Source organism: Pholcus phalangioides, unplaced genomic scaffold (assembly GCF_987345545.1).
Source record: "Pholcus phalangioides strain wild (caught in Gottingen) unplaced genomic scaffold, Ppha-v1.0 ptg000021l_1, whole genome shotgun sequence".
Lineage (NCBI taxonomy): Eukaryota > Metazoa > Arthropoda > Arachnida > Araneae > Pholcidae > Pholcus > Pholcus phalangioides.
Window position 1 is genome coordinate 11,770,409 of NW_028301614.1, and position 14,251 is coordinate 11,784,659.

At 37.3% G+C, this 14,251-nt stretch overlaps 1 protein-coding gene across 1 annotated transcript; it reads right to left on the reverse strand.

Moving 5' to 3' along the window:
• Positions 1-129: 129 nt before the first annotated feature.
• Positions 130-13,023, reverse strand: ppl (glycine cleavage system H protein, mitochondrial). The gene is made up of 5 exons (XM_089248977.1): positions 12,759-13,023; positions 5,128-5,207; positions 3,335-3,398; positions 1,024-1,155; positions 130-328 (listed from the first exon to the last, which is right to left on the reverse strand). Exons 1-5 carry the CDS (start codon positions 12,877-12,879, stop codon positions 231-233), a joined length of 495 nt encoding a protein of 164 aa, XP_089105103.1. The 5' UTR covers positions 12,880-13,023; the 3' UTR covers positions 130-230.
• Between the last annotated feature and the right edge of the window lie 1,228 nt (positions 13,024-14,251).

A 14,251-nucleotide genomic window follows, 5' to 3' on the forward strand; every position in this document is an offset into this window, starting at 1 on the left:
ATATTAGAAATGAAGGAAAGTTTAAAGTTGAGTTCAGCAGAAATATGAGGAATTATTTCTATTAAATATAATTCAGTATTGAATAAATCAACAATACTTTCTCAAAACCCAGAAATAACATACAATCGATTTGGATTTCCTGAATATCACAAAATTTTATTTTTCCTCTCTTCTATACATGCCCACACTGCAAATTTGTAATACTGTTGGTTATACTATAAATGCAACAACTATTTTTCAATGGATTTCAGATAATCTTGATATTGTTCCTCATTCATTAGTTTATCCAGCTGAGTTGGATCTGAGAGTTTCATTTTGCAGATCCATCCTATGGGGGGGGGGGGGGACAAAGACTGATCAGTAATAGTCATTCGTGTAAGTGTTATAGATAACATAAGTGATCATTATTTTATTACATTGAACCCTGAAAAGCATAAATAATCAAAAATAGCAAATCACATGCAAGCAGTACAAATCATCAACAAACGATTGCCCCCACAACTGGTTTTTTTCCCCTACAAGAAATATTTAGAGGATTAGTACGACTGATGTGAGAAGACAGAGCTGTGCACCATCTTCTTTCTTCTAAAATTTTCTTTTGTTCAGCAAGTAAAAAGAAAATTTCAAAAACTATCATAAAAATCAACGTCAAAGGAAGGAAATGTTGCTTTGACAAGAAATGATTCAGGGAAAAAATATCCTACGAGTTAGGATAGTTCGGGGTTCTAAAAAAATGTGGGTCAAATTTAAAAGATGCCAGAAATAATTGCAAGATATTTTTTTCATGGGCTGCACGATTGAAAAAGAATTGTTGAAGCATTGGGCGATGCAAAAAATGTGAATTTAGAGTTATTAGTGCTTTTACCTTACATCTCATGACTGAAAATGATTGTCTTGGTATGTTCTACCACTTGAAGTTTGGCCTATCCCTTCTGAAACACCCAGAAATATTAAGAAGTACATGCAATATATAAACATATGATCAGTAACAAATGCAAGAGATGCTTTCTCTTAACAACTCACCTTTATCATAACAAGACTCATTTATTGCACCAGGTTCGTCAGTCAAGAGCTCGTTGACTTCAATAACTTTGCCACTAACAGGAGAATAAATTTCATTGACAGCCTTGACACTTTCAACGACTCCTAGCTCACCTGTTGAGAAATAGAAAGAAAATATGAGGATAATACTTGGAACAGAAAAATGTTTCACACACATGAAGAAATAAAGAAAGACTAACTGTAAATAGCTTCAGCCCAGTAATTCTCAAACCTTAGGGAGAATCATGTCCTTATCGATTCTTTTTTTATGAGTAGAACGCCAGGTCTCATGAAATATAGTTTGTAAAACTATGTGAATAGTTAACAATGCAACTGCTGGAACATTTTGAATTGAGATGCATTATGACAACGCTCCTGAATATGAAATCAGGAAATAAAAAAGAAAGATATAGCAGCAAGTTCCAAGCAGACATATCACAGCCTAGTATGACTCAGTGTGACAGCTGAGAAATGGGAATGAAATGAACTGGCCGTACTTCTGATTTTTGACACAACATTGATGACTAAGTAATACATCCTTATGAATATGGATTGTTCAGACATATATTGGTACTTGGTATGACATGACAGCTGTTGATTAGTTGGGGTTCAGAGGCTTCTAATTTGCATGAATGATCAGACCAGCACCTTGGAACCCTGATCTCTTTTGCAAATTAGAAGCTATATGCTATAATCAATGTCTAAACTGGTGTGTGGTCATCGTGCTGAACTCTCATCACGAGAATCAAGATTCAAACTCTGTTGGTAGCACAGTGATGTTTGTCCAAAATTGGTTTTTTGCAGTTTTCCAACTTCAAGGCACAGATGCAAGTCGGTCTCCCATTCAAAAAAAAGCTCTCTGAAGACCTTCAATATGATACTTACATACAATGAAAATTCAAGCATTTACCATCTTCACTTCAAAATATGGATTACAGATGGCAGCACCAGCAGAACACAAAACAAATACAACTTTGATAACATTAATACATTAGGGGTCACACATTCCAACATGTACTGAATTAAAATTCCACAGAGCAATAAGTATGAGGTGGATGTATGATTAAGTAGTAGTAGTCAATGTCTAGTCTTTTCATGAAGTAGCGAACTAGTTACCAACCATTTTGTGAACTGGCTATACTACTGATTTCGGACGCAACATATATTGCAACCTGATACTTTTTTTACATACGTATGTTGAAAATACTTATTAATACATCTTCAGGGCTCCCACTAAAAAAAGTAAGACTAAAAAGTAGGATGAGGGAGCCAAAGCAAAATGACAGAAATAACTTGGTTACAAAAACAATTTTAGGCTAAAACAGTGCACTAGCAACCACAGATAATTCTTTTCTGTTCTCCTAACACAATATAAATTATGTTTATTATGATTATTTTATTTTTTTTATTATTTTTTTAAGTCTTTCCACAGTCCAATCTGTCAACTCTCTTCGAATGCACAGCTAATTATGAAGGCATGTAAGATTTTTAAGAATGACGCTCCTTCGAGACCACTTTCAAAAGTACAGTGCAAAATATGTAAATTACAAGCTCTGATGTTTATTTACATCAGAGGTCAAGGTGAACCGGATGGTTTTACTGCATTGCCATCCCTTTTTTTAAAGGAATTCGTTTACATTTTACTGTTCAATACCAATGTAATTGTTTTTGAAAAATGAAGCACTTTTATTTCTAGCTCTTTGCTAAGTATTGTATGTATTGTTTATGCCTCTGGATGCCCTAAAAATACAGAAGAGAATTGAATGTTATTAAAGTCACAAAACTTAGAATAGGCCTATGTACCCAACTGCTTTGTAATGCAAACTGTTGTTTCACCTACACACAAAATATGCACCATAATTTTTAATGATGACTGCAAGTTACTATATACATGAAAAGTAAATACAAAATTATTTTTTCCATCCAGACAGAAGTTTTTAATGACTACTCTACTTGAACTCTCAAACAAAAAAAAAATTAATAAACCAAATGGTCCACATACAACCCCAAATAACCTTGAAAACGATACAATTCCTGCTTTGGCGGAATCATTAACTGTAATCTACAACATTTGTACTATTTGGCAATACATCAATGATTCCCTGCTCAATTAAAGCCAATTACATGAACTTTGTAGATAGGATTTGGTAGAAAAGTAGGACAAAACCGAGAAAGTAGGACATTTTACTGAAAAGTAGAATGAGTGGGAGCCCTGCATCTTATCAAAGCACTTGATAAATGCGTGCAAACGCATCATTATGTTTGATGGGAAAAGAAATTAATATATGCTTACTGTCCATTTCATATTCAGAATTTATTTCTGGCAGCTGAACATAAACTACTTCTCCCAGAGCTTCCTAAAAATAAGATTTCAATCAGAGCTCAAGTAATTTGTATAGAAATATTAGCATGGCAATAACAATATAAATTTAAAAAAAAAAACAATTTTATCAAAGAAAAATACTTGAGTAAAACCCAGATTTGACCCTTGTTTATCTGTAGCTTTGCGTTAAATGGTCGAGCACCCTTGGTACAGCAGTGGTGCACAGCCTTTCAGTCCACGGGCCAGAAACTTGTATGAACAATCAATTTGCTACGAGTCGAACTCAAATGTCTGTTTAAGTCAAAGTTTTCACTCAGCCCCAGAACTTTTTTCATATTTTAATGTTAAAATTTTCCCTTACATATCATTCCAAGTTTTCTTCCTTTAAATCTAAGTTTATGGGAATGAAAGAAATTTAAAAAATAACATTCAGTAATAGAATTTAGCAACAGAACTTAGCAGTAGATTTCAGCATTTAGCACTAGAAGTAAGCAGATTTACTCAGAGGATTAATTTTCTGCTTGCAAAAAGTGAGTGATTTTCTCATGAAACAAAGACAAAAATCACTGTATTTTACCTGGTCTACAGCTTCAAGTCTTCTACAGGCTAACAGTTTCGTCCACATGATCTTAAAAAGCTGATATAACTCATAAGCATGGCCATTACTATCCTTTTGAACTTAACAAAACCATAAAAATTGATTGATTAAAGTTGCTAGAATGCAGATCAGTTAATTTTTTTTAATTTCTTTAGTGACGAGTCATTTTCACCTGAGGTTTCAATTTTCCCCCCCACAATTAAAGATGTAAAATTCTTGAGGATAATCTTCAGGAGAATATTCTAAAATATATTCTGGAAAGACTACTATTATAAATAACCTCAGAATATTCTTATTATTTTCAATGAGAACATTCTCGTTATTTATAGGGCCTTATAGCCCTTCTAGAGAAGATTCTCAAGCATATTTATAATAATATATATTATAATTATATTCAAAAATCAATCCAAAATAAATCCACCTGATTTGTCCACGACTGTTTTTTTTTTGTTTCCATGAACTTAATCCCCTCCCTCCCTCCACTTTTCGTCCCATTTCTCAACTAACCCTGTTATATAAAATTTTCCATGGTCATCTCAACTTTGATATTTCTGGTATCCTAGCCATACCATCCTACATCTCCAGAAAACTTGACGATTCCCTTAAAATAAAACCTATTTTCGCTTCTACTGAATGCTTTAAATACACCTTCTTTCCTCATACTATTAGTGAATGGAACAAACTCCCCAGCTCTATTGTCGACTCACCCACTATCACTAGTTTTTTGTTCAATATCAAACAATATCTTCGTCACTTTCAATCTCATCCTCTTATATAGGCACCAGGGCGCATAAATAAATATTCCTCATAAATAACTTGAGAATATTCTCATCTAGGATATTTTGATTTAAAAAAATTTAATTTTTTGCATAATTTCGATTTTCCTGAATGATTCCTAATCAGTCAGCGTGTGAGAATTTGTTTTCTTCCTCTCGCACCTCCCCCAAAAGGCTTTCCCGCAGCCCAATTAAGAACCACTGTGTTAAGAAATAATTATCAAATTGATAATACTCTGTGTTACTTTAAATACAATGAATTAAATGTTCTCATAGTGGCCCACTACTGGTGCATTCACCTTAAGCCATGACATACGTGTTGGAATAAAAAAATTATGAAAAATACAAAAATCTGATTTTTTTCTTTGTTAATAGAAGATCGCACTCACCTGGGCGTAGTCTGAAACGCCCACTGTCCCAATCTCATTAGCAACAGAAACCCACTCATGCTTTTCACTATACTTGCGAGCTAGAAATACAATAAGAAAAATAAATTGTAAATTCGTGTAAAGAGAAAAATGACCATGAATACAGTAAACCTCAACATGAAATCAGTACAAGCCTGCTTTCAATAAAAATTTCTGGATAGACAAATATGCATTGATTTAAAGGTCTATTTTTGTTTATGGTAATTATAATCACACATCATTACAAATATGTGCACACTGTTTTGGTCACTCTTTATGGTCTGTCACTGACCAGATCCCTGGCTCCCCAGGTCACTCTTTTCATCATTCACATGCTTGCACACTGTTTTGGTCACTTACGCTTGTAAACTCATTAGTTTACGCTTTTGGTTGGTCACTGACCAGGTCATTCGCTCAACAGTTCACTCAGCTAAGATTATGTAAGCAGGGTTGTGTCAAATTTGGTGACTATTTTTTGTCATCAACTGATTACCTTGCTGCTTTGACTCTTTCAGAATTTTTCATCGGCAACAATAATGGTTCTTAACAAGCCTACACGCTATCCTCATTTATTTTAGCTTTTTTGACTATTTTCATTTCTAATTGTCACCAGCATAATTGCTATCACCAGCATCTCAAGTCTACAGACAGTAGTATGTACCAGCCTTTATGTCTTGTGTTCATCATTGAAATTCATTGAGCAATAGGCCGAAGACTTGTTTGAGCATCGTCTGCTCATGAATTTTTCAAATTTTTTATGGATGAGCATTCTTTTGTAAGACGAGAAAAAAGACCAGTTTTTGACATAAGTCGCATTATACCTGCAAAATAAATTTTAGTTTCTTGCCCAAAATGTGTTGCTAACATGATTTCGAACAGCGATTGCACCAAGAAATTCGGCTAGGCATTTGGTTGCCAGAATAGGAGACACAAAATCTAAATGTAATGGGATGGTGTGAATCCTGTAAGCAATGCTTGTTTTCTTCATTGGCTTCAGAATTCCTCCTCATGATGTTCTAGCTTGCCAAAAAATAATTTTCAAATTTTTTTTTTTTTTGTTGGCCATCTTAATTTCCACTACGTTAAAGATGTTTAGCAACAAAAAAATTCTAGGTTGCCAATGGGAAAAAACCATGGTGAAATTGCCAAATTTGGCAAAACCCAGCTTATGGAATCTTTGCCGGTCACTCTTTTCATTCACATGCTTGGACACCGTTTTGGAACCTCACGTTCTTGCAAATTATTTAGGTCAGTCTTTTGATCACACAAGCACATTTTATACAAATACAAATACAACGCCACAACAGGCAAATTGCCCAACGAGGTGGCTGACTTAAGACATCATGGATCCCCGAGCCATTTTTTAGAGGCCCTACCTACTACTGCTACACCACACATGCACCCCTCCCCAACAAACCCCCAACGAATCGGTACATGCGGGAATGTGCGTGTACGTGTAGTGCAACCTGACGTAAAGTTTTTTGTTTCTGTGTAATGCTTGTTATGTGTAGTGCTGTCATCTGTCCCCAGTTTTTCTAACTATGAGTGAAGTGTTATGATTGAATGATTTACCGTTGTAGGACTGTTGCTCTCTGTGGCGAGACTTTTTAACGGGGAGATCGGCTCGCATTTGCGCCTTGAAGTTGGGAACCACAGAAAACCAACTTCAGCCGACCACCACTGTGGGGTTCGAACCCGGATCCTCGCATCACGAGTCCGGCACTATAACCACTCGACCACCACAGCGGCAACGCTGTGGTGGTCGCTTACACACATTTTACACTTACAAGCTTTTTAGCAGAGGCATTGGAAGTGCTTCCAGACCTGCGGGTGCTCAACTTGGTCTTCATATGAGAGATTTTGATTTTTGAATTAATTCTGGGGGTGTTCAGTCCATTGATACCGAATACTGTGAGTGTTTGAGCACTCACTGCTTTTTAGGTCACTCTTCTATTTGTTCTCTCCAACTGGTCCCTCTTTCTCATAGGGAGAGGTGGATTTATATTATTTTACCACCTGCAAGCTATACAAATTTTTCTGCCCTTCTCTTATTCTACTAATTTTCCAACATTCATTCCTGAAATTTTCCGCCCTGGGCCCACTAAGCGTCCTCCCCATAAAGAGGCTTCTCACCTTCACTGCGAATGAACTATATAATGCAGAACCTCATCAATCAGTTTTAAAGAAATGGGAACACCTATAATATAATCCAGGATGGGGATTTTGGAGATTTTGTTCTTTGGCGAGAAAACATAGAAAGATCATGGTGAGAAGTCACTAAGATAGAAACGGAGTCATGCTTTCGGATGTTTTTCTGGACAAAGAAAATAATCGCCACAAGTTGATTATAGTACAGCAGTTGAAATGGAAAAATGATTATTAAAAACAATAAAAAACAAAACAACACCATAAGAGGATCGAGATTAAAAATAAAACATCCCAGACTAGATGCAGGGATCGAACCTGGAAATGAAGAAACGTATAAAATTAACAACATGATTTCGTAATTTCGTGAACGATTCTACTGGGACAAGTCCAGGGCCGACGTGGAAAAATGGTGCAAGAAATGCGCCGCTTGCACCGTTCGCAAAGGTCCTCCGAAATGCACCCGGGCCAGCCTTCAACGCTACAATGTTGCTGCGCCGTTCGAGAGAATCGCCCTGGACATCCTCAGACCATTACCCAGAACTCATGATGGCCACAAGTACATACTTGTGGTGATGGACTATTTCACCAAGTGTATATTATATCCCAGGAATTATATCCCATTCCTGATCAAGAAGCAGTAACACTGGCTGAAGTTTTAGTGCGAAATTGGTTGTCTCTATTCGGAGTTCCCATATTGATTCATTCCAACCAGGGAAGGAACTTCACTTCAGCAGTTTTCGGCGGTATGTGCAAGCTTCTGGGAACGGAGAAGACGCAAACTACGCGGCTTCATCCGGAATCTAACGGGATGGTTGAGATTCAACAGAACCATCATGAACCACCTCTCACTGTTCGTGTCGCAGAGCCAACAAGATTGGAACTTAAAGTTAACGCTTTTCTTGCTGGCCTACCAAAGTGCCGTCCACGAGAGCACCGGATTTTCACCATCGCAGATGCTCATGGGACGAGATCGGCTGCCAGGTGACCTGCTGTTTGGGCGACAACCAGAAGAATACGTCGAGGGACTCCAGAAGTGCCTCGGGGATGTGCATCGAATCGCTAGAGACCGGATCAACATCAGCTCCGAAAAGATGAACTGCTACGATGCGAAGGCCACGTCTCATGACTTCAAGGAAAAAGATCTCGTGGGGCTCTGGAACCCGAAGCGCCGTAAGATACACTTTGCCTGAAACTCCAGACATCTTGGGGAGGGCCCTATAGAGTCGTGAAGAAACTAAATGATGTGGCAATTCGGATTCAAAGACTCCATCGTCAAAATGCAAGGTGGTCCATCTGAACAGATTGGCTCCCTACCACAATGAGTGACTAAATGCGACCCACCAACTTGAGGACTGAATTGTCGGGGTGAAGAATTTTAAAGAAGGGGGCAGTGTTACGAAAAATATCTTGGCGCAATTTTTGCAAAATCCCTCGAGACAATAATCTCCTGTTGCCTAACCATAAATGTCAAGATATGCTCGAAGCTTCTGGATTTATCTAGAAGGTCTCCAGACGGTGGCGCCGCAAAACTGAAACTATAGAAGAATTCTAGAATTTTAGATACCCATAGAAACAGTCACAGTTGTTGTTGCTTTATCCTGAATGCGAGATTCGTGTTTGTAGTTTGCTCTTGTAAATAGCTGTTTTCTGTAAAAATAAATCTCGAATGCCCTCCAAATTGGTTCCTCTGCTTATTTCAAGAACGTGTGAGAAATTATCCGGAACAATATCCAAAACGAAATAATTCAACACGAAAAATGGAAGGTAGCATAATACTCCATTGTGGAAAACAAACTAGTATATAATGGGGTAATAATCGTAACAGGGTTGGCCAACTTCTCACTGTTCAAAGGCCAACATATCAATCAGCTGTAGCATCATGTCAGTTCTGTTTAAGCTTGATAAAAAATTCCTTTAGCAAAACTAGGAGAAAAAAAGCAAAATACTGAAATGCTAATGATTGATGAACGGATATCTACTTGTTTTGTACCTCCTGTATGCATTTTTGTAAAAGCGGCTACTACTGCTTTCTCACATTCTAAGATTGACTTTTGCATTTTGCAAAAAATGTGACTATACCTTCAACTCTGACTCCGATGCATAAGCTGCCCCAGTAAAATGACATAAAAAACACAAAGTTGTGTTCGTTATAAGTAACATGGTGAAAAACTGGCAATTTATTCATTTAAATTTTACCCTGGGCTCCACTTCTTCATAAACTGATACATGGGAGATGTAAAATTCTCGAGAATAATCTTTCACAGAATATTCTCATCAAGGAGAATATTCAAAAATATTCTCTGGAAGGACTACTTTTATAAATTACTGGGAAATATTTTTATATATATTCCCCAGTAAATAATATTTTAATAAGAATTATTCTGAATTTATGAATAATAGTCCTTCCAGAAAATATTCTCCTTGCATTGCCGTCTTAAGGCATGGGCCTACCTGGACATGGCCCGGGGGCCTCAAGATAGGAGGGTCCTCGCAAAAAAAAAGATATAGGGGAAATTGTTGAGAGTTTGCCTGGTAAGAGCCTCAAAAAAATCACTTGGCCTGGGGGCCCATGATGCTCTTAAGATGGCCCTGTCTCCTCGATGAGAATATTCTTTAGTTACCGAAATCTTTCCAGAGACTATTATCACGAATATATCTAATAACATGTATTTTAATAATCTTGATAAATAACTTGTGATAAATGACCACAATATTAAAGTTTGAAAGCAAGAAAATTAAACCAACAGGGCTGAATTGCACAACTTTTAAAGAAATATCAGTGATACAGAATTTAAGTGCATGTACATTGAAAAAAGAGCACGGTAGCCCAGGTTGATAAGATACTTGCCTAAAGTACCAAAGGAAGTTTAGAGGTGTTGCGAGTTCAATACCCGGTTCGTCCTTGTCAGAAAACTTTTTTGACACGGGGGTACAAAAAAGAAAACATGACCACAGAAAAAATTGCTACCCCAGGGAGTCCCCCATCGAGGGGTTAGCACACCAACATCTTGATGAGTATAAAAATAAGCCTGCCATTCGGAATTGGCAATAAATTGTAGGTTCCAGTCTAATTAGCCCTCGTGTGCAGAAAATTACCACTGTGCGACAAAAACGATCAAACATTGAAGAAAACAACAGTTCTGTATCTTCTTAGAATGAAGTTGATTGTATAAAAATTGCTTCCTTTATCAATCACCTTCGCTTTAATTTTTTGTTATGAACCTATTTCTAAAAATTTATCTTATTTTAAAATAATTTTTCAAGTTTTTAATCTCAAGGTTTCTAAAACCTCTATAACCAAACTTTTAAAACACTTCATCATGACCAAAAGAATATTCTGAGAGTAATCTTGAACTAAAAGTTGCCATTGGGGGTAATTATGTCAAAAATTGCTTTTTTTTTAATGTTTCAGGCAATGGAAACTAATTTATACTTAAAATACTATACTTAACAAAACTTAATTATAACTTATTTTTATAATACTTATACTTAACAAAATTAGTAAAAAATGTTTCATTATTCACAAGAAAAATTAATATTCTCAATTATTCTCCTATTTTTACATCCAGGAGAATATTCACCTAACATCTCTATTCATTGTTATCATAAGTTACTATTTCTTCTGCAAATTAGTCCACTAAATTTTGTGAGAAGTTTTAATTTTGCAAACAAAACATTTTTATAAATTTTTCTGCAATTATTATTTTTTCCCTCAATCCTGATTTGGCAACCGATGGGAGCCGCTAGGGTTAAATGAAACTCAAGGAATTGATTCATGCACTGGTAGACTTCGAGAGGAACTTCATTTTTGAGATGGAAAGCCTGCAAAAGACAGTCACTTTCGCCACGCTTGTACTCGTAATAGTATTGACTATCATGGGTATGCCTGTGATAGTGCCAAGATAAAATGGACTGGCTTCGCATGGACCAGTCATACTACCTGTATATGTGAAATAATGTGCACCGTATCCTGGTGCTCCTGTATGTTCATGAGATTACATGAAACCAGATTTGCGATACATGCATTCTTATTTGCTTGGGTTACCTTCTTGGAACAGAATATCAGTATTTTGGTTTGAGAAAGTGCTAGTCTGCTTCAATGTGGAATGTCACCAACCTGCTATGTCAAAATTTAGAGATGATGCTTCTCTATTTTAGCCAAAAAAAATCATGTGATTGTGAAAATCACTCGTTGAACAGCACAATATGAACCAAACCATCCCATACAACCTTTTTTTTGCTTTTTGGAATTGTCAGGGTCTGCGTAGTCTAGTCGGTTGTAATTCCACAGTGTCAAAACTGTGAGTTGGCATCCACTTCAGAAAAGTTGAGCCGAACACCAAATATGCATTCAGCTACAAATACTGAGGCCATAAAAAGGCAACTTGCCCAATGAGGTGGCGGAAAGAAATGGGGGTAAAAATGCCAATAACAAACTTTATGAGAAATATGTGTGTACAAAAAAAGCAGTGTGATAACATAGCTAATTACTATCAAAAACCTCACACTCACAGGACAGCTGTTAGCCACCCCTGCCATACAAGGAGGGAAAAAAACTTTGACTCACTCGAACAACGCAGTAATACAAAAGCATATTATAACCAGCGCCCTCTACGATGTGATGTCATTTAACAGTAAAAAAAAATTGAAAAAAGGGGTGACAAGAGGGACAGACAGAAACTGGCAACTTAGTGCGAATAAAGGATTAAAAAAAACGCCAGCCTTCTAGTAAGGAAATCACCAGAGGAATCTCAACATTACTATGCTATAGCTGTTCCAAGAAATGACACTCAAGAACAAGCTACAATAGTTATTATTAAGAGTGAAAACTTGACCAGGAGCTGAGCTAAACACTGCAACCAGTTTCGTAACTCGTATTGTATTGTATTCAGGGCCATTTAAGAGCATCGTGCCCCCCCCCCAGGGCCGTCTTAAGAGCATCATGGAGGCCCCAGGCCAAGTGATGCTTTTGAACCTTACCAATTTTCCTGGTGAAAGCCTCAAAAACATCACTTGGCCTGGGGGCCCATGATGTTCTTAAGACGGCCCTGGGAGACCCACGATGCTTTTAAACGGCCCTGAGTTCAACACAATATGAGTTACGAAACTGATTGCAGTGTTTAGCTCAGCTCCTGGTCAAGTTTTCACTCTTAATAATAACTATTGCAACTTGTTCTTGAGTGCCATTTCTTGGAACGGCCAATAGCATAGTAGTGTCGAGGTTCTAGACACTAATATGGGAAGACACTACTATTCGGAAAATTCTGGAAAATTTCAACTACTTCTCATTGTGAGGTGTCCGGGTGGGCCCAAGACAACGCTGTCCCCCCCCCCACACGGGCCAGGTGATTTTTTTGAGGCGGCCCCTCTTCTATGGAAGCCGACGGCACTGGTCACACTAAATTTCAATTAAACTTCATCGATTCCAATTGTCAATAAAAAAAGAAAATTGTCGATAAACTCACAGTTGCGAGCAGCGCTGAGAGCCAAAGACCTCGTTATGCCAAATGTCCTCGATTTCAACGGGGCATTTCGAAGGAAGCTCTTGCACATCCCTATGGTAACGCGGCCAACCGCACCAGCCATTGTTTCTAGTTCAGAGAGAGCTACCAAAAATGGCTCTCAAGAGCCGATTTTACAAAGCGGCACTAAATCACAATAAAAAACGCGATAAGATTACGAAAAAAACAGATAAGGTTCACCTTCACGTGCACATTTCAGCTTGCTGCTGACGGCCTTGACCGGGGGAAAAAACGCATCCGTGCCCATTGTTGTTTTTTTTCCCCTCTTTTCCTAGAAATTGATGAAATAATGAATAAAAAAATTACTTCTTTTAGATTTCAATAAACGTCTAGATTTTGCACACCCATTTCAAACACTATCATTAGTTTCAATGATCATGATTTTTTTTTGGTGTCATCTGTCGATGGAAATGTCAAACCCATTAAAAATCATCTTTTGAATCCATATGGAACATGTGCTGCTATCTAGTAGCAGGTCCGAAAAACGTTCCAGTTTCTAACGATTTATTTATTACAGCACAAGTCCAGATTTCAGTTGAAAAGTTTATAACTTCATTAACTGAATTTTATTTTCATGGGACTTGCTATCTATTTGGTACTTAAATATTTAGAAGCTGTATTATCAACTACTCGACGTGTCAGCAGGAGTCTCATATATTTAAGGTTTTAAACAGTATTTAAAAAATTTAAAAGACATTGAAACGGCTCAAAAAAGAAAAAAAGCGGATTAACAATAGGATGCTTAAAGTCTCATGGCCTACCCACATGGAAAAAACGCCCAAATCCAGAGAGGCTACCTACCCAGGAGCGAAAAAAATACCACGGGAAAATAATGGTCTGGCCAAAGGTATAGTCGTGGAAAATATTGAAGATACTCAGACGCAATGCAAGTGGTCTGTCTCGCAAATTATGATATATCATATACCTATAGTGACCATAGACAAGCTTGTATCTGGACCATGGAGGCTGAGGCTCCCCTCTACACATTTGCCACCATCTTCATAGTAACCTTTGGAAATATTAGGTTTGAGCCCTCTCATTGCATTTCCAATAACTTTATGCCAGGACTGCCCAAATCCCACAGGCGCTAGGGCACCATGGTGAATAGAATTTTTTTTTGCGTAGTTACTAAATTGCAGGCCGACAGCATCATAGGGTTACTAGACATCCTCCTTTTTGATGTCATTTCAAGCGTCCTCCTACGTGTGAGAGGATCCTTCCTTTTGTCCTCCTTATAGGTTTCCAGAATTATTTTTTCACTCCGAAACATACAGTGTATCTCGTTTTTTTTTCCACCCATTTTCACATGCTTTGGCCAATCGCCGTAGTACAAGAACTCAAGTTGCCCCCTAAGCTGGGCAGATGCTATTTTAATTATGGCTCATCTTGCTCCAGGATTATATGAAAAATACTGTGCGGAAAACCACTCTAAGAAC

What these genes read in the sequence shown, in the direction of transcription:
- ppl (XM_089248977.1), bottom strand. Translation starts at nt 12,879, where the DNA reads ATGGCTGGTGCGGTTGGCCGCGTTACCATAGGGATGTGCAAGAGCTTC. An exon ending in GCGTTTCAGACTACGCCCAG is followed by an intron (nt 3,399 to 5,127) that starts GTGAGTGCGATC and finishes TCTTATTTTTAG; the next exon opens with GAAGCTCTGGGAGAAGTAGT. An exon ending in TGAGTCTTGTTATGATAAAG is followed by an intron (nt 329 to 1,023) that starts GTGAGTTGTTAA and finishes CCCCCCCCATAG; the next exon opens with GATGGATCTGCAAAATGAAA.